General features: G+C 42.1%; 1 protein-coding gene across 1 annotated transcript; it reads left to right on the top strand.

Annotated features, from left to right (window-relative positions):
• The first annotated feature begins 10893 nt into the window (after nucleotides 1-10893).
• LOC138265435 (nuclear cap-binding protein subunit 2) lies at nucleotides 10894-17976 on the top strand. The gene is made up of 4 exons (XM_069213136.1): nucleotides 10894-11059; nucleotides 11877-12058; nucleotides 16113-16251; nucleotides 17534-17976. The coding sequence occupies exons 1-4, from the start codon at nucleotides 10991-10993 to the stop codon at nucleotides 17603-17605; spliced, it is 462 nt and encodes a 153-aa protein (XP_069069237.1). The 5' UTR covers nucleotides 10894-10990; the 3' UTR covers nucleotides 17606-17976.
• Nucleotides 17977-26444: the final 8468 nt, after the last annotated feature.

Genomic DNA, 26444 nt, shown 5'->3' with positions numbered 1-26444 from the left:
ACCATTGCGCCAAAATCGTCTCATATTGCACCTGCTCTGCCTCTAGGAGTCTGGGTGGACTGCCTGCACTTCTAAAAAGTACCATGATCTTCTGTGGAGTAGCAGAGCTACTTCCCTGCACTATGCAGGCACCAAAGACAAACCCTGAGGACTTCAGATCCCCAAAACCCGACACCAGACGGCACCACAGAACCCATGCCCCTTAGCCCGAGTCAAAGTGGGACAACGGTGTCTGCGTGGAACTCCAGCTGTCCAGGGCATATGCCCACCTTGAGTGTCTCTTCTGTGGACTCTCCGCCGCCGCCTGCAGCCTCTTTGTGCAGGTGCCCCTCTACTGCGACCGCCTCCGGTGACAGACTCCCCGGCAATCCTGCACATCTTTGCACCTGGCCACCCCGGACAAAGGAGAAGAGGACCAACAGAGACCATCCTTGAGCCTCTTGAGACCTAAGCCCACCTGTTGGTTTGGTCAGACTGGTCCCCCAGTCTAAGCCTCTCTCTGGAGGCCCCGCTCAACTGTGACCGCCTCTGATGACAGAAACCCGATGGTCCAGTACACCTCAGCACCCGGTCTGAGAAGAAGAGGACCACCAGTGTCCCTACAACTCCGAGCAATGTAATATTTGAGCCCTCCTGCTGGTTCAGACGGACTGGACCCCCAGCCCCATGCAGCTTCTTTTTTCTAGGACCATCTCCCTTTGAAATAAACAGGGCACCTAATGTCGTAAAGCACCCCTGCACCCAGATGCCCCAGAGCCCACAGAGGTTAACCTGTTGGTGCTGCCTTGAAGAGTGCCCCGTACTTATCTTAACTCCTGAGAACTGGTCCTCTAAGTCGCTGTTGAATGCTCATCTGCAATACTTGTGTTTCTCTTCAAAAGTTTGCATTTCTACTTTAAAGACACTACCAGTATTTTTGCTATTCCCGTTTAAAACTGCATCAGTATTTATTCTGGCAACAGTATTCTGTTGTTGAAACATAATATAAACACATTATCTATTTTTCTAACAATTGGTCTCGAGAACGTCTTGAGTGTGTGTCTCATTTATTGCCTCTGTGAATACAACAAATGCTTAGCACTACCTCCTGATACACCTAACTGCTCGCACACATTATCACAAAAGAAAGCTTTTGGGATTGTCATTTGTAACCCTGTAAACCAATAAGGATCACCTGGACTATCTGCATAGTGTCTCCCTACATTGGTGTACTACATAGACAGCTGCCTACACCTGGATTTGTGACATATGATTGAAAAATATTTTGGAGATAGAGACAAGTCCTTAGAGGACGGAAAACCCCTGCTCAGACTGTCTGCTGTCACACTGTCCTTCCTATGGATGTGTAATGCCTTCAGTTAAAGATTATGCTCTGCACAAGTTCCAATTTTTAGGGCTATCAAACTGAGTGAAGGTGTTTTTGTTCCCCCTTTCCTGTTTATGTACCGCATCGCCACTCCACTAAAACATGTAATCGCGAAAGAACTAAAGCTTGTCATTGCAGAAGGAAAGGCTGGAACTGTATTAATCTCACTGTGAAACTATCTTCCTTAAATTGAACTTTTCATCAAAGTTGCTCCCCATCCTTCTGCTGTGGCATCTGGTGTAATTATCCAGGGAGAACCTGGATGAAGTGGAAATCCTTTTGAGAAAACATTGGATTCAACCACCATTTGAATTATATCGTTAGCTGGGGAGTCACAGGCATCCTCTGTGACTCATGTATTCTGGGAACAACTCAGAGGATTCTACCTGGCAACAATAAAGAGAAGAAGATGGCAGTTACTTGGACTTTTATGGATTTCAAAGAGAATGATCGATGGATGTTGGTCACGTGTTTGTAATGGCACTGTGAAGGTTAAAGTAGTTTGTTTACTTTTGTACTGATGTGCTGTATCAACAGGAATGATTGATGGATGTTGGTCACATTTGTAATGGCACGTGTCTCTTTTAAAGCATTGTGTACAGCTCACAAAGCACTCCATGACTCCCGCCCGAATTATTATTATTTTTTTTAATTCTGTTGGTACATTCCAAACTGACACTTGCATTCCAAAACAGCTAAACAGGTGTCTATCCGAGATGAAGATAGTTTCTTGGAGGGGGTAGAAGCTTTGTTTATTGCTCTTCTCGTCTTTGTCCTCTAAGGTGCCTAGGCAGCCTATTACAATCTGATTTGAGCATCTTTAGGAAGCAGTTGAAAACCTGGCTGTTTTCTATCACACTGTAGCTCGGCCACTCCTCAGTCTTCCGGACCTTTGCGCCAAGACACCTTTGGGCATTTGTTGGACTTTATAAATCTATGAATATCAATATTGATTCTACTTCTTTAATAACACCAGCATTGACCATTTCCTCCAATAGGCCCTGCATTTTCTTCCTCACATTTATGGGATGCCCTGAGTCTTTGTTTTACAGGACTAGCTTCACTTTTGAGGATAGCCTTGTGCTGACAAACCTTAAACTTTGCCAACACACCTGAAAACACATCCTGATATTTCACTCTCATGGTTTCATCTTGATCTTTATGAGCTTTCTGTTCAATTGCAAAGATTTGTTCAGGAGAACAAGGCTTGGGGGCATCCTCATCTAAAGCTGGTCTCCCCATCCCAAAATACATACCCCTTAGATGGGAATATATATTTTAATTAATGTGCTTCTTTCCCTGATGCTCACCTTTCCAGGAAAGTATCTCATGAAATCTATCTTACTTTCATGAAATGTCACAGTTTTTACATCTGGGACTTTGAGTGCCTACATCACATCGTTAGGACTGCAATTCAAATGGTTTTAGTAATGATGGCAAATGCATAGGAATATCAACATTCCTCACACTGCGTATCATCTCTCTATAGGTGTAGACAATTCTTGTCAGATTCCTGACCTTGGCTAATTTAAGCTACTTTATCCTTGCTGGCTTTCTTCTTTTCTCTGCATACTTTGGAAAAATGTACTGTACTTCCATGCCTGTTGCATGTTTTGTTGGAGGCAGGAGAACCTCTAAATGAACCCATATTGAACACCTAACGCAAAACGGTAGTCCTCAAGCTTCCTTTCTTTGTCTTGCAGTTTGTACTGTCTACTATCCACCTCTTCCACTTCTGTTTCCTTTCATGTTTGTACTCATCTGAATCCTCAAGATTGATTATTCAATAGCTTTAGAAGTGGTAATTATTTCTTCTAACTTTGGGTCCCCTAAAACCTGTATTTTTAATGAGTACTAGCCATGAGTTGATCTGTGAACATCTCATTCACAGGTGCTCAAAAATTGCAGGTGTTAGCTAAGCCCCTTAGTGCTGTGAGGAATTCATCCAATGTCTTATTGGGTTTTTGTGCACAATTATAAATGTCGTACCTTTCAAGGGTAACCCTTATAGAAGGCCTGAATCTCGGTTTAGGTCTCCTCATGGCATCATCAAAGTAATTAATATTTCCTTTCCTGTCTGCAGGAATTGCCCTGGGTAAAGTTCTAAATATATCTTGTCATCTTGACCCTAGATAATGCAAGTAAATACACTTGGTCTTATCAACAGGCATTTTGTGAGCTTCAGTTGCTACCGAGAACGATTGGGGGAACATCTTTCCATTAGCTATATGTCTGTGTAGGGTCAGATTGCATATATGGAAGAGACAATATAAAGTGAAAGGAGAAAAGGAACACATTACTCTAAAACCTACAGGCAATATGGAATATATAACGACACAGGCATATGCAAAAAGATAAGCAAAACACAAACGCTGTGGGATAGCGTAACTGGATGGACGGAATGCGGAACCAATCAAACATTCACCCCCAGTCACAGATCTGGGTTTAATCCATCCATTATTTTGCTCACCATGCCACCCCAGTTTGAACCCAGCCATATGCAAATCAGTCTTGACCCTGTTCCTCATGGGAACAGTCCAGCCCGAACTGCCAGGCCAGGTTCTCCCTGGACCGGAAACAAGCATCCTGGGACCGGTTTCGGGGTTTCACCCCTCATCAGCCAGGCTAGCTTGAATCCAGTGGCACAGTGAGCCCGGGACCCATGTCTGGGCATACCCGGCGCACTTAGGGCGGCAAAAGCAAAGCCAAACACAAACGCTGTGGGATAGCGTAACTGCAAAAAGATAAACAGCAATATAGTGACAAAACAGTAAATCCAGCAGAGGGTATATGAAGATGTGTATATAAAAAAAACAGTTACAGCAAAGGATTAACATGAAGCTGCAGTACAAAGTATTAGTTAGATGGATTATGTAGGTGATTATGAAGTCATAGCACAAGCTTTGAATATTTTGGTGTGCAAGGCTGAATTATAGAAATGCTGGGCATATTGAATTTGCACGTGTTTTGTAGAAGGCAACAGAAAGAGATTCTATAAAGTTAGCAGTTATTTATGTAGCAAATTATTCAATCCTGTACGCATATCGCAAATGATGTGCAATTGTATGTAATTTAATGGTGTCCTGAGTGTGAATCACAGTAGGCAATACACTCAAAGTGTCTGGAGTATTGTAGAGTGACCATTCCTCTAAAAAAGGTTGTCGCTTTGAGAGGAAAATTCTCTTGATTTGGGAGGGCAGCGTTCTACCTTTGTGATGTACCACCTCCTGTGGAGGACTCCACCCTTGTGCAAATGCCTGAAAAGCAGGGGATAAAGGCTTGGCACACAAAGGATTCTCCTTTTCAAGCCATCACAGTGAGAGAAGATTGGTGCAAGGCTCTGAATGTGGGACAAGGAAGGGCCTACCTTCCACAGGAATGTTCCTTGGAGAGGTAGGTGAACAGTATGCTCTGGACACTTGGGGTAACAACTAAAGAGTATGAGTTAACAATGCTCCACATTGAAAAACACTGTGATCTACCCATTGTGGGAGGGCAACAGTACCTTAAGAGTGATGCCCCACAAAGGAGGTTGGTCGGGAGGATGAAGAAGCCTCAACAAGCACACACAACGATCAGGTTTTGCAGGATCGTGCTCACTCATGGAAGTAGGACATGTTTGTCAGGAACAACTTTTCACCAAGTATACTAAGATAGTATACTATGTCAACAGAAGCCTAGATTTTTGTAGGTTAAATAAAGCAGCATCATGTACCACTGATATCCCACCAGATGTTGCTAACTGAACCTTGGAATGTCCAGCACACAGTTCTGGAGGGGCATACTAAGGAGAAGAAGAGAATCGTGTGGAGGAAAAGAAAGACAGGGGAAGAAAGGAAGAGTGCAGGGGATAACTACACAGTAGGTTATATGTGGTGAATATAACATCTAAATTAATTTGGCTCCTTCCATACATGCCTGATTACATCTGATATATCCTGATGAACAGGCAGCCAAACTGCACCAGGCTCAAACGAATTACAAAGAAGTTATTCACCTGAGAACCCCATATTATGACGTACTTTGCATAAAATCTCAGGCAATAGTTACTCGTCAAAATATTTCCCTCTTTGATCGGCGAAGAATTTTGTACTTCCTTCACATGCAACTCTGGCCCAGAGCAACTGATCGCTTGCCGCTAGTCTTAAGGTAAAACAGAGGACGAAGGCTACATACCTGACATAGTTTCTAACACAATTCTCCTAAAAATATTATCAAAACTCTATTGAGAATCCATCCACTTCGTCCTCACTGACTTTCCTTGGAGCTGAAGGATAGCTATTGGAAGATTACTCCTCAACAAAATGCCTCTTCCTAGTATGTTTGCCTATTTTTAGGTTTCGCCTGCACAGCGAATGTGCTCTGCTTGTGAAATCTACTGTTAACATATATTTTAAAAGGAGCTTACATCCTGCCCCCTTGCTTTTCATTGGTTCCTTTGCTTTCCACTTACTTTTCCTCTGTTTCTATTGGCTGTAGCATGATATTTTCTGTTAAGGTTTTGCCTGCACAGTGTTTGCGCTGTGCTTGTGAAATCTATTGTTAATATAAATCTTGAAAGGGGATTAAATCCCGCCCCTTTGCTTTTCATTGGTTCCCGTGCTTGCCACTTACTTTTCCTCCGTTTCTACTGACTGTAGCATGCTATTTCTTGTTCTTCCTCATGTGCTTGCTCTTATATGTGTCCGTAGGCCAAAGTACTGTTTTCATCCGCTTTTGAGACGGACATTTTTTTCTTGATGTTTTGCTTGCCTAGCGCTTGCCTGCATACCCGACAGCTCTCAACATAGCCCTCCCTCATACAGAACTGCATGTGCCTCGTCAGTTTCATGCCCGCTCTACTCATCATTATTGTTATCTTCGTAGCCCTCACGCATCCTGACTTTAATATGGCCGTCTCTCAGGACGTTGCCTTGTTTTGTTTGTCCCACATCTTTGTTTTCATCTTTTTTATGTTAGCACGCATTTCAAGTGTGCTTCTGCAGGAAGAAGAGCTGACACCAAGACTCGAACCTGACTCCACAGCTCCAAGGTTGGCAGTTCTGGCCGTTATGCCACTTCCTCCATCCGGCGAGAAATGGCCATTCATAACAATCAAGCATGATGCATAGCCTATTTACATGGTAAGTACACGCAGACACACTTAAAAAGTAATAGGCCGTGTGCATGACTCTTCTGTGTGACTCAGAGCCTCAAATTTCCAGAGATCAGTGGGACACAGTGAGACGGGCGGGGGGACACTGGAGTGAAAGACAGTCTGCACTCCTTACCAGCCTCTTACGTGTCAGGTGCAACTTCCACCAAAGTGCAAATCACTGTCAATGTCATTGCTGCTGTGTCTTCCGAAAAGATGGCCAGATTGTCTTGAATATTTCTGCAGAGTTAAAGATTAGTGGTGGCATTACTCCCCCCTACATGTAGAACAGAGAATCGTCTTTAAACTATACTGAGTCCACTCACTTGACTCATAATAATAGATGTACATATATATGTTCAATAGATTGGCTTCATAGGGCTGCTCTGAGCAACATTCAGCAACATTATCATTGATAACATGTAATTTTTTTTTAGCGCTCAGTCTCTCAGTTTTTGCCATTTCGAGCCGCTATAAATACATATTACTGCTGGTCTATGCTGAATTCTTCATGTGCCATCGTGTATCCCCAGAATACAGCAGGGCTGAGAAGGACATGCTCGGTGTAGTGATCTTGGAGCTGTGGCTTTCATCACCAGGATCTTCATGAAGCAACCAGTTGACTCCCTGGGGAATGCACCCAGCAGCCCAGACCCTCTGGTCACTGCACTGCATGTCTCAGTGTGCTGCTCGTGCAGCCAGTCGCATTCACTTAGTGGCTCAAGAAGTGCTGTGCACTCTACACAAGTTGCCTTGCTGTGCTTTAGGGTTAGTATACAGTAAGTATACAATAAGTGATGAGAGCTGCAATTACATTTTACCTCGACAGGTGTGAGTTCCACGTGACCCGCCTGATGTCATCTTCAGTGCCAAGTGCTGGAGCACTATCCATGAAGGGCTGACAGAACCCACCTCTGTAACAGAAATGAAGCCCGACGAGACCTTTTACAAACCCTGTGGCCACAGCCACAAATGTGCTTTGCATTTGTAAAGACAGCGCATCTCAATTTAGAAATACAAAGTGTTACTTCATAATGCACAAAATTGCATTGCAATTCAAGTGTGCTTGTGCAGGATGTTGAGTTAATGCTGAGACTCGAATCTGGCTCTCCAGCTCCAAAGTCGGCAGTTCTGGCCATTACGCCACACTCTCCATCTTGTGAGAAATGACCAATCATAACAACATTGCTGCCTTAGTTTGCTAACAAAAATAACCTTAGCAGTACAAGCCTATTTAATTTTAAAGATCTTTAGCTGTGAGTTCTGGGTGAGACTGCAGAGCTTGATGAAATGTCTTTCTCACTGTTGTGTCTTTATTTCTTGATCTAGGTTTTATGTCTTTCCCTCTTTCTCTCTACTTTCTGTTCTCACATTGTAGTGTCTGACCCCACTCCTTCCTCTACTGCTGATGGAGGCTTCGGGGAAGAGAACATGATTATGTAATTTGACCAGAATCACAGGATGTTGGGCCGACACCGAGACTTGATCATTGCTAACTAGTTCCGAAGTCAGCAGCTCCGGTCGTAAATGCAGTTTTAAAGAAAGGCACTATAATGTTTTGTGTGTAGGGAATTTTTCATGTTCACTAAACACAAGGACTCGTGTGCAGATTTCTTTCCACCAAGGCCCTGCACCCCTCGCCTTGAGTGTTCCATGTTGCTCCCCCCTGCCCATTTGCTCTATTTTCTTTTCTTGCTCGTTGTATTCCTCCCACCCCACTTGCTCTGTGTTTCTCCCTCCTCCTACCCAGTGCGTCTCCCTCCTTGTCTTTCTTTAGATTTTTTTTTAATTCTTCTCCCCGCTCTCTGGTTCATTGCTCTTTTACTCCTTGCTCTCCTTGGCTGCTAACCATTGCTTCCTGTTTTCCTCCGCTTTTGTAGAACTATTTTTTTTAATGTTTTGGCTGCACAGCGCTTGTGCTGTGCTTCTTTTGTTTGTCTTCCGCTCCTTGCATAATCTACTTGTGGCTCTCTTGTTGCCGACAAAGGTCAGCGTTCTAGTGTGCTTTCTCTCCAGTGTGCGCCTCGTGGTCTTGTTTCTGGAACTTTCATTTCTTCCACAGGCTCACTTTCAGCCCTGAGACCATCCCCCGGTTTGCTAAGACAGTTCCCCTCACTCCCACACTTTAGCTGTGGCTGTCTTGGCACAAAGGATTGCATAGCTCTCTGGCGCTCAGCTAAGATGATAAATAAATGCTAGACCCTGCCCCCTTCCATCTTCCCTGCACAGTTCAAAGGTAGCCCTGGGAAAAAGGCTTAACTCCAGTCACATGCATAGAACAGAAGATACGTTGCGAAATTCCCATCCGGTGGCGGTAAATTCAATGGCTACCATTACATTACTGTATTCTTTAGCACTTCTATATTCCAAATTAAACTACCATGCAACGTTGTGTGCTGCTGATCAGAATATGAAACACATTGCGCCCTGCTGATATAAACTCAGAGTCCACTGGTGTTCTGGATATGAGCTACAGTGCGTGTTTCTAATGCGCTACTGGGTGCAACACCATTTTTAGGTTTCACCTGCACAGCGCTTGCACTGTTCTTGTGAAATCTATTGTATTTAATATAAATCTTTAAAAGGGCTTACATCCCGCCCTTACTTTTCATTGGTCGGTGTGCTTGCCACTTACTGTTCTTCCATTTCTATTGGTTGTGGTTCTTAGGTTTTGCCTGCACAGTGCTTGTGCTGTGTTCGTTTGGTTTCTCCACCTACCTTTACGTAATCTCCCCATGGCTGCACGCATTTCAAACATGCTTGGCTGCTGTATGTTGTTTTTTCTTTTTCCTCAGTCCTTTAGCTAATCTCCAAGCATTATGTTACCACCAGTTACTGCACAATATATTGACTTTCTCAATAAGCAAGTCATAACACTTTTATGGAGTTTCAGTAACATATATTGCACAACTGCTCACCAAGCTAACACTTACAACAACAAAAATATTATTAATCACATGGGTGAAACCTAGTCAAATTATAATGATTGTTAAACTTGGAAGGTATTTACAGGTTACAAAATCCCTGCCAAAACAGGCAGATATAACCTGGTGTACATCCAGTGTGTCATGTATACATCTAGAAGACATAGGGATAATGAATTACATGAACTGAATAAGAGTATGGGTTAAGGGAAGGCTATATGTGGGAGGAACTTCAAGGGTCAGTTGTTCTGCCCTGTGGCCATTTTCAAACTCAAACAAGGAGGACAATACAGGAAGATACGCTTAAGCTCTCCTACTTTGGCTGAATGCCCAGAGAGGACGGGTTAAAAAGGACATTAAGGCAGGAGGTAGACCTCTTTAAGGAGGTGTGAGGGAGTCTCTTGGCAAGCTCTGGCTGCCTTTCCTGAGGGATAGAGGCAGTGAGCAGAAAGGGGACTAGGACGGTATGCCTCACAATAAAGTGTCAAACACAAGGCCTGTAAATTGCACACATAAGACACACCGCATACACAGAAATATCACCAATAAGCAAACTGAAAAATTGGCATCTATGCAAGACTCCTGTGAGATACCCAGGCAAGGCCATTTATTAACTTTGTGTGCCCAGCACCCCGCCCACATGCCTTTGTGAGACCTCACAGGAGTCTATAGCTCATGCCCTGTGTAAAAATAAACTGTTGGTAAAAGACCTGTATCAACCTTTGCACGTTACCCAGGTTGTTGCATGACTAGCTGCTGTAGTTCAGGCTTTTTCTTTGAATTCTGGGACTTGTACTGTTGTTTAGCAAGCCTTGTCAAGATTCCCAAGTTAGTGCAACTAGTTACTTCAGCCCAAGTGTTTTATTTGAATTCTTGTTTATTCCCTTACAAACCAGGACTGCCAGTCCCAGAAATCAACGGAAAAAAATGGATGGGAATACCACACCATGCATGGATCTGGGAAACTTGGCAGCTATGTTTATTCCATTATAAAACCAGGACTACAAGTCCCAGAATTCAAGGTTAAAATCGGGACCGGAGCAACTCTTCGGGCATGAACCTGGGAAATTTAGGCGCTATGCTGTATTCAGACTGAAGTGGACCGCACAATTGTATTTTATGCGACACGTAGAATACGACTGAGGACTACACATTCTCTTCGGGTTGAAAACCATATTGAAATGGTGAGTGTTGATAGCAGTCTGCTAATTAGAAGCCCTCAAAATCACTTTTCATGGCGCAGATGAGTAAAATGTAATTGTTTTAAAATGAACTGTTACATTGTTTTCATTGTAAACCCATAAAAGTATCCTTATTAAGGACTTTGTCGAGCAAGTTTCTGCAGACCTCCGAGGCACTGAAAGCGCCCATCTTCGTCTGACGGTTACATAAAACGACTGCGCGAAGACTTAGCTGGAGCGAAAAGCTTGTGTCCTATTTCTATGTTCAGACTTCTGGGCGTCTGAAACGCGTGCTGTGATTGGTCAGCTTCAGGCCTCTCCGCGTTATAGTCCAGGAGCGGACAGGTTGGATCCCTGGTCTGGTGTTAAAAGTGGCGGGATAAACATGACGCTCACCCCGCTGAAGAGTGACACCTACGTCGAACTCAGTCAGTACCGGGATCAGCACTTCAGGGTGAGTAGGAGGGGGCAACGTACCGAACTGTGGGGTTTGGAGAGACGAATACTTGATTCTTTGGAGGAATGGGGTCGAAATGACGAAAGGGCTAAATGACTAGGAGCCGGACAGTCCGATTAGCAAGAAATGGTGCCTGTTGTAACGTGGGTGGGTGCTTCGAGTTTTAGATCAAAAGGGGTGTTTTGGGGTAGCGCTTTGTGATGGCATCAGCAAGCCCAAAAAACCCATTGCATTCTGGTACTTGCAGTTTAGCCTTAACACTGCCAAAAACCCGAGCTTGGGATGTTGGCTGTGATGCAGCAGAAAAAAAAGCCGCACCCCGACACTGTGCCGGTAGGCGGCAACGCTTACTGAAGGGTTCGAATGCTACATATTATTTATGTAGATGATGCCGACTCTTTCATGACGGACTGCTGGGGGAGGGGATGGTATGTTTTTTTAACGGGGATAGATACCAGCTCTTGTTTGTATTTTATTTTAACTATTTTTATGTAGTGCAAACGAGGCCCGGTTAGTTGAGCCACTCTTTATACGGCAGTATTTGATTTGGACAGAGCCATTTGAGAATGGGATACGTATTATGTTTCTTTGTTTCTACAGTGACCCGATTGGGGTGGTTGATTATTAAATGGGGTTTAGTCGTACTGGCTCCTATGGATCTGCAAAGAACTTTGTGGCGCCAACATCCGCTATTTCCGCCTCATGTGGGTCCCTGCAGTCACCTGTCGACACTGGATCTTTATCATTGGAGTTGGAAAGAGGACCCACCACATAGTTTACTTGATGACATTTTTTCTTTCCCTTTGTTTACTAGGGTCACCGATATGATCAGGAGAAGCTACTGAAACTGAGTTGCACACTGTATGTAGGGAATCTTTCATTCTACACAACAGAAGAACAAATTTATGAGCTCTTCAGCAAAAGCGGGGATGTCAAGAAGATAGTCATGGGATTGGACAAAGTTAAGAAAACTGCATGTGGCTTCTGTTTTGTAGAGTATCCTTTATATGGTATGGTCTGCTCAGGTAGCTTATACCACACTGTGTTGAATTTCAGTGATTCTGAGCCGAATACGTTTACATATTATTGTTGTTGGGGGGGGGGGGGGGGGGTGCATGTGACCTAGAGTTCACAAATGAATCATAGTGGACTGACTCAACTTTGCATGTTCACAAACCAGATGCTATTGGTTTATTCTGCTTGCAGTTCTGCAAGACTCTATACATTTTTATTTTAATATTGTCAATATAATGTATTTCTGTTGCTAGATATGTTGGGTGGGTGATGAGAGGGTGTATCTCTTCAGAGAATTGAGTGCAAACTATCATCAATGACTTTAAAACCCTGATTTAGACCACAATGGTTATTCTTTCCTTGATTTGAGTACTGTTTGTTACCACAATTGTAGCTTTTCACTTCCCTATCTGTCTAATCTCGTCACTGCCTACCATAAACTTTCTTAATTTTTCAGTAAACTAAATAAAAGGGGTATACACTAATCTTGTTTATGTATGGATGTGGGCAGATGGCAAAACATGATCGTAAAAGCTTCAGCCTACCTTTTATCAATATGGCTACAGCATTTGTACTGCACGGCCTGTTATTTAAGCTCTTTGACCAGAGATTTCTTATTGTTCTCATTACCTGCATAAGGCTGTGGTGCATTTAATTAAGGCTATTGGTGGCACATAATGTGGCCGTTTTGTGAGCATGGAAAGATAATTTCCACTCCAGTTAGAAGCCTGACCTAGAAGCATTTGTGTGGCTTCCTCTAAAATGGGTAGGAGATTAAAATCCTAGATATTAGCTGAAGTGGCCTTGTCAGCGATTAGTTCCTGGTTCAGACCTCCACAATTTGGGTTGCCCAGTTGATGGTTCAAGGTAAAGCGTTTTAACCTTGTTTTTCAGATATGTTGTAGGAATCCTGTAAGCCCAGTGCTTTCTAATGGATCAGGCATGCTAGACACTGGAGTGAACTTACATTCCACTCATAGTTTTTTGCACTGGGTATCTGGTCTTGCCCTACGATGACTGCTGGCAGCTTCGTATAGTAGCACATCACTGGCTACAGTTAAGCTTTGCTTATATGCTCATAGGTTATTGATGTATACAAATGGAGGTAGCAGAGAACAAGACATGAATTTATGTAATAAGAAGCATGCAGTGATCTCATGCTTGAGAGGCTCAGCATAGTCTGCAATCAATTCAGCCCAACCTTACACACCTGCACAAGACTTTTTAGTGGGAAAAGTAGATTGCACCTCTGTCGCCCATTCATCCTACAGAGCTACTTTCTTGGTGAAGTAGGTGGCTCGTATTTTGATTCATTGAGGGAAAACAAAAAAAAGTGAAGAATAAATTGTTTGATTTAATCTCAGCCTCTAGAAATTACTCTGGGGCATTTACCAGTTCATGTTTTTGCCTGAAATGCCATTTCAGACTAGAACCAGCCTTATGCACATCAGACTTGACCTACTCCAATAGGAACAGTCCATCCCAAACTGCCAGACCGAGTCCCCTCTAAGTGGGCACACAAACAACCTCATGGGTTTCAGCTTATTGTGCATCGTCGTTTGCAGTAGATTCCCCGAGTTATGGATCCCATACTTATTGTTCCTATCTGTGTGGTGGTTCTGGCTGCTTTGTCCTGCCAGTGTAGGACCAAGATTTGCATGAGTCTTCTCTCGGTCTAGAACAGCATATTGGACAAAAAAAGAAGCTGGAACGGGGGCCTAAGGTATAGGCATCACTTTGTTTCACCATTAAGCATGATACTGCGACCAATGCACTTACATATCCTAGCAGTTTTCTGAGATTTTTCTGAAATTAAACAAGATACCCTGAACCAAACATTAAATGCTATTAGAACTATGCTTGACTGCAAACCAGATGGTAACGTGGTTGGAGACCTTGAATGAATGATCACATCGTTATATCTATTAGCTACCAAAATAAATGTTAATACACTTGGTACTAACCCTCCAACTTAGTATACTAAGGCACCACGACTCCTAAAACTGCAGTGCAAAGCAATAGAGACTTTGTGGCAAAAACAAGATAGTGTGTCGATTTTAAAAACGAAAAGTAAAACAAGCACACATTACATTTTATGCGACATGGATCAATAATACACATAATCGACTAGTCTATAGCCTAGTTAATGAACTGTCCAATTCCCTCTGAGTAAGGCGATTACCCCGCAATCCTTGGATATGTAAATCATTTTTTTTTTTTTTTTTTTTTTTGTCACCAATTAGAAGGAAAAAATCCAAGTTTTACTTAACATGAATTTTAATTTTACAAAAATGTATAATTTGACCAAAACACACCACTAATGGCAACCCTTTCTGAGTTTAGATCTGCTAGCTACCATGGGGACCAAGACCATTATTTTGGCCAAGAAGCTGGGTTCTCCTCTTGATCCTAATACTGCCCAGTTATTTTATTTGGCATTTTGAGAATACAACCCCTAGGTGTACATCGATTAATTCTTTCCACCTTGATGCAAGCTCTTAATTGAAACACAAATTAAAAAAACTGTTGGTAGATCTCAAAATGCAGGTTAACGTCCACCCTATTATATTTAATTCAGTTTACGGCAACGTGGCAGAAAATGTAGCCCCTACACAGAGTTCTCTCTATTAAGAAACACCCAGTCTTGGAACTAGATGAAGCTTGGTTCTCTCAATCCATCGGTACTGGGTTGACATATTGGCAGTTATGGACAACTTGTGTATGAGAAATGATCAAGGAGGGTTTCCCGAGTTTTTACTCCTAGATCTTTTCGCTATCTTTGGCACAGTGCATCATGGAATCCTTACTTCAAGAGTGTATAATGCTGGTGCCCAAGACAAAGCCCTAGATTTGATAAAACTGGTGGTGGAAGGAGACTGGGCAGTCACTACTTTCCATTCAAATCCCATCATCTCTACAACCTTTTGGAGTTTCCTCCTTTGGTCTCATGCTAACGTGAAATATTGAACGCTATTGCTAGTAGTCCTAGAGCAACCCCCAATCCCCTTAAATGTTAAAGAACTATGAAAAGCTTCCGTTTTCTGATTCATTTTAAATGGAGTTGGTCTCATCAGGGCCTGGTGCCTTACTTCAAGGTAATTACATGCTCAAGAAAACTGGGCACTAAAATTAATATAATAAATACCTTATGCAGACCCGTCCCTTCCTCACAGTTACGCACATATCAAGAATACAAGTGTAAGCAAATTGGTACATCTAGAAACAATCAGTGTGACAGCACATACTTAAAACCAGTGCATTGATTGCCATAACTCTTCGTGCGTACATTGAAATACCCCACAAAGAAAACAATCTGATGGTGATTAGATCAGTTGCTGTTGAGATGCACCCATGCCATCACCACATCATATATTCCTCAAATGTCCCTCACCCACTGCTTTCCTCTATCTGCACAAATAATTGACAAACCCACTAATATGTTGTAGCCACATATCTCTTCCACAGACACCCTTCTGTCCAAAGGAGAACGTATGTGTGGGCTTGTTATTTTGAACAGCTCCAAGATATGCGCCTTAGGTTTTCATTCTCTGAGGAAGTTAGAACATTTTGACCCTGCAGCCTATTTTATTTATTGGTATGTGAGTGCCAATAAACATTCTGGGACGTAACTTTGTTTTTAGTGTTGGGTACAGATAATTTCTAGTTAAACTAAAAAATGTTATACTGATGTAGAAAGCAGTTTGAAGCTAATCAAAAATGTTTGCGTTTTTTTTTTTTTTTTTTTTTCTTTTCTTTAATGTATGCCTTTTGGTCCGTAATATGGCACTAACTTTTGGCCTCCACTGGGTAAAAATGTTCCATTCGTTGATGGTTGAGTGTGATTTTTGTCATCACCAGCAGATTGGGCATAGTTAGATTCAGATGCTTTGCTCACCTGTTTGTTTTCGTACGCGTCATAACCCCCGTTTTGTTGACGGATCATACACCATTCATGCCACATCCATTGTTCGTATTCTGATCATTGTGGCATTTCACGTGGACAGTTTTCTATGTGACTCTTTAACACTCTTGTAAGATATTATTTAAGAGGTGATGCAGAAAACTGCATGAGATATATTAATGGTACAAGGCTGGATGATCGAATTATCAGGACTGACTGGGATGCAGGCTTCAAAGAAGGGAGACAGTTCGGCCGTGGAAGATCTGGTGGTCAGGTAATAAAGAATAATTTTATTTGTTCGTAGTGTAAATGTGCTGTAATTGAAAGAAATATATGCGTTGTTCATGCCTTCTGGTGTGATGATTTTCCAACCCTAAATGTGATGAACTGGCTATTCATTGTGTGGCCTTGCAGAGAATGTGTTAATGAATCAGTGTGTTGACTGGAGTATCTTCTTTGGGCAGGCAAATTTCACGAAGTTTTAATGGAGGAGGATTTAGTGCTGAGAGGACCTGTCTATTTCTTTAAAGCACCTTTAAATCTAAATTGCTGTGTGAGTCCACAAGCTACAAACTGAGTATAACCACAGTAAATTGCCAACCTAGAAGACTTTGAATCAGCGCTTTTTTTTTTTTCTTTCCTTTCATTACCAGTATACTTTGTTTGAGACAGGTAGGGAATTCAAAGGACATTTGCAAGACGCTAATGGCACAGCTTCCTTTCTTTGACTTTCAAGACTGAGGTGCAAAAAATGCCCATTCCTGTGAAGTAATGCAAAGTCCAGTTAACCAGAAAACCAGTGCAGGTAGAGATGTATCTTCTGAATTTGATGTTCTGGGAGACCATGTAGGTGTCCCTCAGCAGGTTAGCACTACAGGTGGCAGTACTTGAATACTGAGGTGTTAGAGCAATTATAAAACTTTATGGAAGATCTACTTTAATCCATTGCCGTTTTCCAGCAGCAAAGTCTTAATTACGTAGTTGACAAGTTCAGATAGTGGGGCAGGGCCTACCAGATATATAGAGCTGATATGTCTTCAAGATGTTGCAAAATAGACTTATGTTGGTAAAATGTTCAGATACTTCACGGTTTCCAGTGGAGCAGGTCGCAGCCATGACCTTTTAGTCATGTCCCATAACTCTGTTAAAATCTCTCTACAATCCTGCCTGTGTGCAGTCTAACGTGGAAGGTGGGCAGGCCATGGTCACGTGATAACTGAAGCATCTCTGAAGTTAAGTACACTCTTGGAGCTCTGCCTCAGATCTGGGATGAGGTAGGTGGCCATCACCTAAGAGTAACAGTTTGCTTGGGACACTGTACTCCATGCCCTTCTTAAAACACTCCTACATTGCATATCTGAACACCACAGAAAATATTTCTGTTGGGCACACCGATTTACTGCAATGCAAATGCTGAATGGTGCACCCTATGTTGAGTTACTATATTTTTGCTTTGCTAAACTATTTGTCATCTATCAAATTTTCAGTTTTGTTTTTGTAATCTGCTCCTGCAATCTTTGTGTTTTTAAATCTTTTTTGTTTTTTTTGTTTTGTAGGTCCGAGATGAATATCGGCAAGATTATGATGCTGGAAGAGGCGGTTATGGAAAAATAGTCCAACCTTTGTGACTATGACTGTGACTTTGTGTAGCAAAAACAAAATGTATGAGGTTATTAAACAGAAATGTATGTTTGTGACTTGTCCGAAGAGTGGGACACAGGCTCTTATTGCTTTCAACTTTTAAAAGCAATTAAAGGTTAGAATATGCAAGAAATGGAAAAAGGTTACCATTGCAACTAGTGGGAGGGAACAGGAATAAGATGGATGTTGTACTTTTATTTTGTAATAGTTCACCTGGTTGTTAGGCTACAATGTTGTGCTTTGGGGGTGTGTGTGGTAGATGTGTATGTGAGATGTTTTGTTTGGATCTAACCAGCTTTGAATTTTTGAAACCTGTATGTGCACCTGTTCTGGAAATAAAATCCTAGTCAACCCTGTTGATCTCTGACTTATCCTAAATCACCACAGTTGTGTTTGAATTAGTCCAATTGATAATTTAGTCAGTAAATCACCTGTTCATAGGTGGCCACTGTATACATTTCCTGTACCCACTTAAAAAAAAAATATATATATATATTTCCCTATAGTCTGAGGATGCATAGTTTAGCTATTGACATTACAGTTGCAACCACCTTGTCATTTGGTGTGACTTGTCCTATATAAATATATATATATATTTTTAAAATCTTTGCAAATACTGACGTTTGTTGCACTTGCATGAAAAGTTGGAGGTAAATGGTGTGACTATACTACTTTGGATGGTTTCTGAAAGACTTTGACATGCGTAAACTCTGAGTCAGTTGAAGCTGTTACATCAGCCAGTGAATGATTGACCCTTGCTTAATCTTAGCCTCTAAACTGAGTACGGATATTTATACTTCCAAATGTGAAGGAGTTATGTGGTAGTGTAACCTCCATGCAGTGAGTTGGCTTTGTCTCATCAGGCCACTGGCAGATTCATTCAGATCCAGAGGTGACTGTCGACTACTGAGGACTGAACAAGTACATTCCACTTCTATGGTTCTGTTGCATATTCGGAAGTGTTTGTACAGATGTCACATATGGGCAATCAAAAACATGACCTTTTCTCCACTGGCAGGGCATAGCGTTTAAAACCAGAACAGTCTGATTTGGTAACAGACCTTAGGGCCTGTTCACAAAATCATTTTGGAGGATGAGAAGAAGTACTCCTGTAGTTCTGCTAAATGTATTCACAAGTACTGTGCACAAACCTCTGACCAGACATCTGTCTATTCTTTGTGGCGCTATGTATCACAAGGTGGTTTCTTGGCAGTATATTTCAGAGGGACCTGAGAGAGATTGGAACACAGGAAATATTTTCTTCAAAACAGGATTATTAAAAAAGGACCATACAGTTGAAAACCCCACCATTTCTACCTCTGAGACCCCTGCCCAACGATAAGGTTACTGTAGTAAGCAAGACTACAAGTGTGGGTAAGGATAAGTTCTTTAATTAAAAATATAGACCGCTGCGATGTCGCAGCTACCGCCTCAACTGTCCTCTCGACTCCCCGTGTCTCGAGCTCGGGACGTAAGACTGGAGTCACGAGGACGCGGCAACACCACATTATCCTCTTCCCTTACAAACGAGCAAATAACAATTTAACCATTACTTATCAAGATAACAGTCTACAGAAAAAACAATAACAACAAAAGAAATAAAAATAAACTTAAAGATACAAATCATGAAGAAAGATGAAACACAAAATCATAACTCAAATACATGTCGCAGAATTAACGGTATCTCAAAGGTTTCACCCTTTGTCTGCCACTCCTGTGTACATAACTTTCAAAAACACTATCAACATCCGTTGGATTCGTTTCATCAGTAACCGGTTCACTGCGAGTTGGTTTGTTCAGACATTCCATAGAATGACAGACATCCATTTTGTTAGGGTAGTTCAAGTCAAGGAAATTCCTATCAGCATTCCGCAAATTAACCCTAACAGCATTACCACATACTTTGTCAATTATCATGGGTTCTGAAAATCTATTTTCTCCTTTCTTAATGTGAACAGGAAGTTTGATTCTAATCTTTTCCCTACTTAATTGATTGGGGTAGACCCTCTTTGATAAATCAAAGTATTCCTTCTGCCTCATTTGTGCCCTCTGGACATTTTTCTGACCGCATCATCAATTACACTCATCACTTCGTTTCACCCACTTAGACATCCAACCAGGAGATATCCTTGAAGATGGTTTCCTTCCACGCAACAGTTCAAACGGAGAAACACCTGTAGAAGAATGGGGGGTTGTGCGATAAAACCAAAGCATAGTATGTACAGAAATTTGAACATTTGACTTGTTAGCAATAGCCCATTGTACACAATTCCCCAATACTCGATTCATGCGCTCTACAAGGCCATTGGTTTGAGGATGATATAGTGAACTCCTTATGTGTTTGACATCACCTTCTAGTAAAAATTCTTTAAATTCCTGACTAACAAATTGCACACCATTGTCAGAAACAATGGCTGAAGGGTAAACCCTCCCGTAGAAATACATCTCTCAGGAATTCAATTACATTTTTTTGATGAAGGCTCACTTATAAACCTGATTGCAGGCCACTTAGAATAGTAATCAATTAAGACTACAGCAAATCTACATGGACTTGGCAAAGCATAGAAAGGACCAATAAGATAAATTCCCAGCTTTTCCCACGGCCTAGCGGGTAGTTCAATAGGTTGTAACGGTGGAGTCCTCACCTTGAACCCCTTTTCACAACTGTTGCAATTCACACATTCATTCACACAGACATCAACACATTGGTCCATTCCAGGCCACCAAAACGTTTCACGTAATCTGCGCTTAGTAAGTGTCCTGCCCAAGTGTCCCTCATGCGCAGCAGCAACTATTCTTTTCCTCAGGCTCTCCGGGGGAACAAATCTCTCACCCCTCATCAGAATGTCATCGTCAACTGACATTTCACCTAACAACTTGACAAAAGTTTGGAATTGAATAGGCACATTTCTTTCTCTGGGCCGCCCTTCTTTTATAAATTTTACAATCTGAGCCAATACCAAGTCTTTCGCCAATTCCCTCTTCCACTCACATTCACTTATTGCACACATCTTCCAGATTAACAGGTGCTATAAAACAGTTATCAACATCATCTTCATCCACACCAACACCCGCATCCTCAACCAGTGGAAATCTAGATAGAAAATCTGCTCTAACATTCTTGTTACCTGGAACATAACGGACTTCAAAATCATATTGCAATAATTTTGTGACTAATCTAGAAATGCAAGGTGGTGTTTCTCTGATTTTGTCTCCAGTCAAAATAGGAATAAGAGGACTATGATCTGTGCACAACACAAACTTGTTTCCCCAGACATATGGATGAAACTTCCTTATAGCCCATCAACATGCCAACAATTCTTTTTCAATAACAGAAAAGTTTAATTCAGATCCTCTCAAAACTCTTGATGCATATCCCAAAGTTTCTTCTGTACCTTCTTTCGCCTGAGTCAACACAGCACCCACACCAAAACGGCTTGCATCAACAGTTATAATACACTGCACGTCTGGATCAAAATGTTAAAAAAATTTAGGCCCAACTAGTTGTGACTTGATCCACTCAAACGCTTCCTGACAATCCTTACTCCAAACAAAAACAAAATTTTTCTTTATGAAATTTGTTAAAGGTTTAGTTTTAGCAGCGTAATCACTCATGAACCGTGAATAAAATTCGCACAAACCAATAAAAGACTTCAATCCTGTTTTGTCTGATGGTGGAGAAGCATTCATAATCGCTTTGACTAACCCTGGTTTGGGTTCAATCCCTTGTTCGGAAACAACATGTCCTAAATATTCAACTCTATTACGCAAAAATTGGCATTTCTCACTTTTGAGAACCACTCCTTTTTCCTGCATGATTCTTAACACTTTCCTCACCATGTGATCATGTTCCTCTTTGGATGCTGCCTGGATCAAAACATCATCTTGAAATACAGCTACCCCTTTTATGTTCTTTAACATCTGAGACATTACTCGCTGAAAAACAGCTGCTGCTGAGGCTAACCCAAAAGGCATCCTACAATACTGAAATGTGCCCAAAGGTGAAACAAAAGCAGTAAGAAGCCTTGAGGCTGGGCCTAGAACAATCTGATGATATGCCGCAGCTAGATCCAACTTGGAAAACCACCTTGATTCACCAATAGTGGCCAGCATTTCCGTAATATTAGGTAAAGGATGCGAGTCTACCCAAATATGTTTATTCAAACTGCGCAGATCCACACAGACTCTCAAATCGCCATTTATATTCCTTGCAATAACCAAGGGAAACAACCACAAAGAGGAATCTATAGGTTCAGTGATACCTTTCATACACAAATCCTTCAACTCCCTTTCCAATTTATCCCTCACACTGAATGGTACATTCCTAAATTTGTGTTTCACTGGAATGGCTCCCTCCTTTACTTTTATCACATGAGTAAAGCCTTCAATGGTGCCCAACGTTTCCGAAAATACCAAAGGAAAATCCTTTATCAGATTGGCTGCATAATCACCTGATTCTATAACAGATACCTGTTCCTTAGTGCCTGGCCTCAAAACCATTTGGAATAAACCTTGATGGAACCAACCTAAAATGTTTAGTCCCTTTATCGCCACAAACCTTGCCAAAAATTCTCCTTCCCTTAAACTCAGGTACATCTTCGAAATAACCAGCCAATTCAATCTTTCTCCCTTCATAGGAGACAGGTGCTCCGTCAGGTGCACAGAGAGTTCTCTCTCTCACCAAACCTTGCACAGTTCTTGAGTAATCATTGTGATTCGAGCTCCAGAATCCACCAAAAGTTTGATCACTTTGTCACCAACACCAATATCAACGTAAGGATCCACACACCTAGTAGGATCTCCAGTCACTATCTGATCCTCTGTGACAATCATCACCATGTCTCTGAATTCTTCTTGGATTCTATCTACATCACTATCATCTACTTCTGTAACATACGCTACCCCTGGACCATTTGGAAGCTTCCCTGAATCCTGTTGATAACCAAGACTCATTGTACCACTCTGACACACTTTGGCAAAGTGCCCAACTTTGTTGCACTTCCTGCATGTGGCATTCTTAGCAGGACATCCTCTGCCACTCTTAATATGGTTCAGATTACCACACCGAAAACAAATGTTGCTTTGCTTAAAAAATGGTTTGGAAAAAGTCTTAGTTGGTTTTAACATTTTTCCATCCTGAGAATTCACCAATCCTATATTTTCTGTCGTTCTGGATTCCAGTTCCTTCACAGACACTTTAGACGTCTCAATGCTCTTTGCCAGTCGTAATGTCTCATCTAGTGACGGATTGCTCAAGGAAATCAGTTTTTGTTGGATAGTCTTGTCCGTGCATTTAGCAATAAAGTGGTCCCTGACCAGCTGGTCACTAAACGCCTGAAATTAACAATCAGCTGCAAGTTTTCTCAGTGCTGACAAAGAGGTATCCACGTCTTCACCAGGGTTTTGTTCTCTTTTCAAAAACTTGTGTCTAATAACGACTAAACTGGGTTGTATGTCAAACCTCAGTTCCAATTTTTTTACTGTTTCGGCATACTCCTCAATCTCTTCTCCTTCTTCCAATACCAAGGCAGGAAGATATTTAAAGACGGATCTCCCTTCAAATCCTAGGGAATGCAGTAAAATTATTTTTTTTCTTTCAGGACGGAAGCGTGCTGCACCAATTGCTCCTAAGTACATTTCAAATGCATCAAACCAATTTTTCCATGGAATTGGAGGGTTACCCGGTGTTTCCCAAAAAAAGATTCACAGACTGCATTCTTAAAGCAGTACAAGCGCAGAAGGTAAGTAATATCACAGGCTGTGTGACGCAGAAGAAAATGAAGGCTGATGAAACCCAGCAACAATTTTTACTTAACCTTCTTTACTTTTACGTCTGTAACAATATAAGAGCCACAGCAGATCACAAACAAAAAAATGCTGATGGTTCCTTATAATATAAGCAGCTAAGAAGTTAAGATAAACTGTCAAAATTATTTTTCTTCTTAAAACCAAGGTGCAGTACCTCTTTGTTCCATGAGATGGCAGTGTTGGACAAAAAAATCCAAAGTAACTGCTTCAGTTTCTTCTTGAAAACCAAAATAGGTGACGTTACTAATATTAGCTGTACTTCCTGCTTGGTTTCGACGAGGAAAATGGGTCTGATGCAGCGGTCTCCTCGTCGCCAGAAATACTTGTAGTAAGCAAGACTACAAGTGTGGGTAAGGATAAGTTCTTTAATTAAAAATATAGACCGCTGCGATGTCGCAGCTACCGCCTCAACCGTCCTCTCGACTCCCAGTGTCTCGAGCTCTCTGTCACGAGCTCGGGACATAAGACAGGAGTCACGAGGACGCGGCAACACCACAGTTACTTATCTCTCCATCTACCACTTTCAAGTTACCGAGCTACTTCTAGGTGTGTATTTGCCTGTGATGTTAACTACACATTGCGCACTTCACCTGAATCCCCATGCTATGTAAAGCTGTCCACTACCTCTTGATGTCCAGTATTTGTGGCTTCTGCTTACATACCAGACAGGGCATATGTGTTTTAGTTGGAGATAATGACTGCAGCATTGCCAGAGAGACAACTTACTGGCCACTGTCAATAAAAGCGTTAACACTAGCCCTTGAACTATATTGAAAAGTAGATGCTGTTTTTAGGTGCCAGGTAAACCGGTCTAATTTTCCTATTGTTGAAATCGGAGGCCTTCCTGGTGTTATGTTGTTTTTAAACATGTGTAAGTGGATTATAGGTTAGATTCATAGAAGCATCTCTTGCCTCTTTGAATAATTTAAAAAATATTTGAAACTTGGTTGTCTCTTTCGAATCTGGGTCTTCCGGTTAAATTCCCGGGCCTTCCTCGAACTGGATACATGATTAGCGTGCCTCAGGTTACTTGCTCCACTTTACCTGTAGGCCTGGAAGTATGCAACCAAACTGAGGAAATCCATAAATCCTTTGTCTAGACCAGTGGTTCCCAACCTTTTGACTTCTGTGGACCCCCACTTTATCATTACTGGAGCCCAGGGACCCCCACTGAATCTTTATTGGATTTTTCTTCCCCCCCCCCCCCCCCCAAACTGTCATTACCAATAGCTGGGGACCTAATCTGTTAATATTATTAAATTTTCTGAGCAGTCACGGACCACAGGTTGGGAACCACTGGTCTAGACTACTGTGGGTTACACACATCGCAAATGTTTCCATCTGTGTATGAGCCTATTTGATCCTTAGCCTCCCGTGCATCCCCTACCCCCACACACATCAGGCATCTGCCAACTACCTCACTAAGGGCCGTATTTATAGGCCCCTAGCGCCACAGGAGCATCACTTTTAGTGACGCTCCTGTGGCGCTAAGCACAGTGCCCTATTTACAAAGTGGCATTAAGCCACTTTTTGTGGCCACCTGTAAATACGGCCACTTCCCACCCACACTGTGCGTGGAAGGGGTGTGCAATGGGTGTTGCTGTGGGTGTGCCACAGCAACACCCATTGCATTTTGACACTGTCTCAGATTTATGAAATCTCGTAAACCTGAGGCAGCGCCAAAATCTAACACCACCCCCAGGGGTGGCGTTAGCAGGGCGCAGCGATGAGGAATACTTTTTATTCCTCCTCTTTTTTTTTTTTTTTGCTTTTTCTATACGTGCTGCCTTCTGCAGCAGACACAGAAAGAGCAAAACGTCATGAATGAGTGTTTATGTGCAGGAAGGTATCCCTTCCTGCACATAAACAATCATTTGAAAATGAGGCTTTGGCACTTCTGTGTGCGCAGCGCACCCAAGTGCCAAAGCGCCGTTAGTGATTGTTTATGTGCAGGTAGGGACACCTTCCCGCACATAAACAGTCACATCCCTCAACACAGATATCCTTGCACAATGGTGCAAGGATGCCCGCGTTGGGAGCTAAATTTGGCACCAACGCAGGGGGGCGACGTATTCCTTTATATACAGCGCATCCCTGCGTTTCTAAAGTGGCGCTGCCAATTTTCTTTAACTTTGGCCCTAAGTCATCCACATTGTCTGTCTGTGGTAGAACAGTTGGTGGTTTAATGATTTTTATATATATATTTTTTTTGGCAGCACTAGGGCCCTATATTCACCTTCAAAGGTCATTCTACCCTTTCTCACCTCTCCAGAAAACGCTATTGCCCTCCCCCCCCCCCCCCCCCAGAGTTTGGCTAGGTGCCTTGGTATGAGAATGTTGTGCACGCTTCTCTACTACCCCTGACAGTCTGCTCATCTGGATTTTGCCACAGACCTTAATTTCTGTGTTCTGGGAAGTGATGGGTGGGTGGTGCTTTGCAGGGATTTCCCCAACAGTAGCTATCACTGATATTACCCCCCCGATAGAGGTATTCTTCCATTGAATATATCTATCAACTGACTCCTACAGAATAGGTAATACATATTTATTGGCTTCCGCTCCCATGTTTTTTGTAGCGGTTCAGGTGGTAATCTAGCACTTCCCCGATTACCTGGCCCGGCTTGCAGTTGTATTTTGAGGGTCAATGTGTCCTCCTCTTTGCCCTAACCTCTAAATTTAATATCTCATGATTTGTGACGGGTCTGAAAATGCATCTGCTCTTTGTGTATAATCCTTTTATCTGGCATCACAAAAACCCAACAGGGCTCTTGGACCTGCAAACCCTTGATAAGGAGGACCCTTTCTTAACGGCAGTGAATGCTGTATTTAAAACTAACATCATTCCTGATTTGTAGACAACAGCTATTATAATAATGTTTCACAAAAAGAGTAGAATTGATCCTAATCATGTGAACACTAATGGATGCGAGAGGCAAATCTAAGAAGTTATTTCTTTTATGTTATTTTGTTTGATATATTAACAACAACAAAAATATATATATATATATATACACACAC

The sequence above is a fragment of the Pleurodeles waltl genome, chromosome 11 (genome assembly GCF_031143425.1).
Source record: "Pleurodeles waltl isolate 20211129_DDA chromosome 11, aPleWal1.hap1.20221129, whole genome shotgun sequence".
NCBI classification, from domain to species: domain Eukaryota; kingdom Metazoa; phylum Chordata; class Amphibia; order Caudata; family Salamandridae; genus Pleurodeles; species Pleurodeles waltl.
Note: the sequence above shows the minus strand (reverse complement) of the source record. Positions and strands in the feature narration are given on the sequence as shown.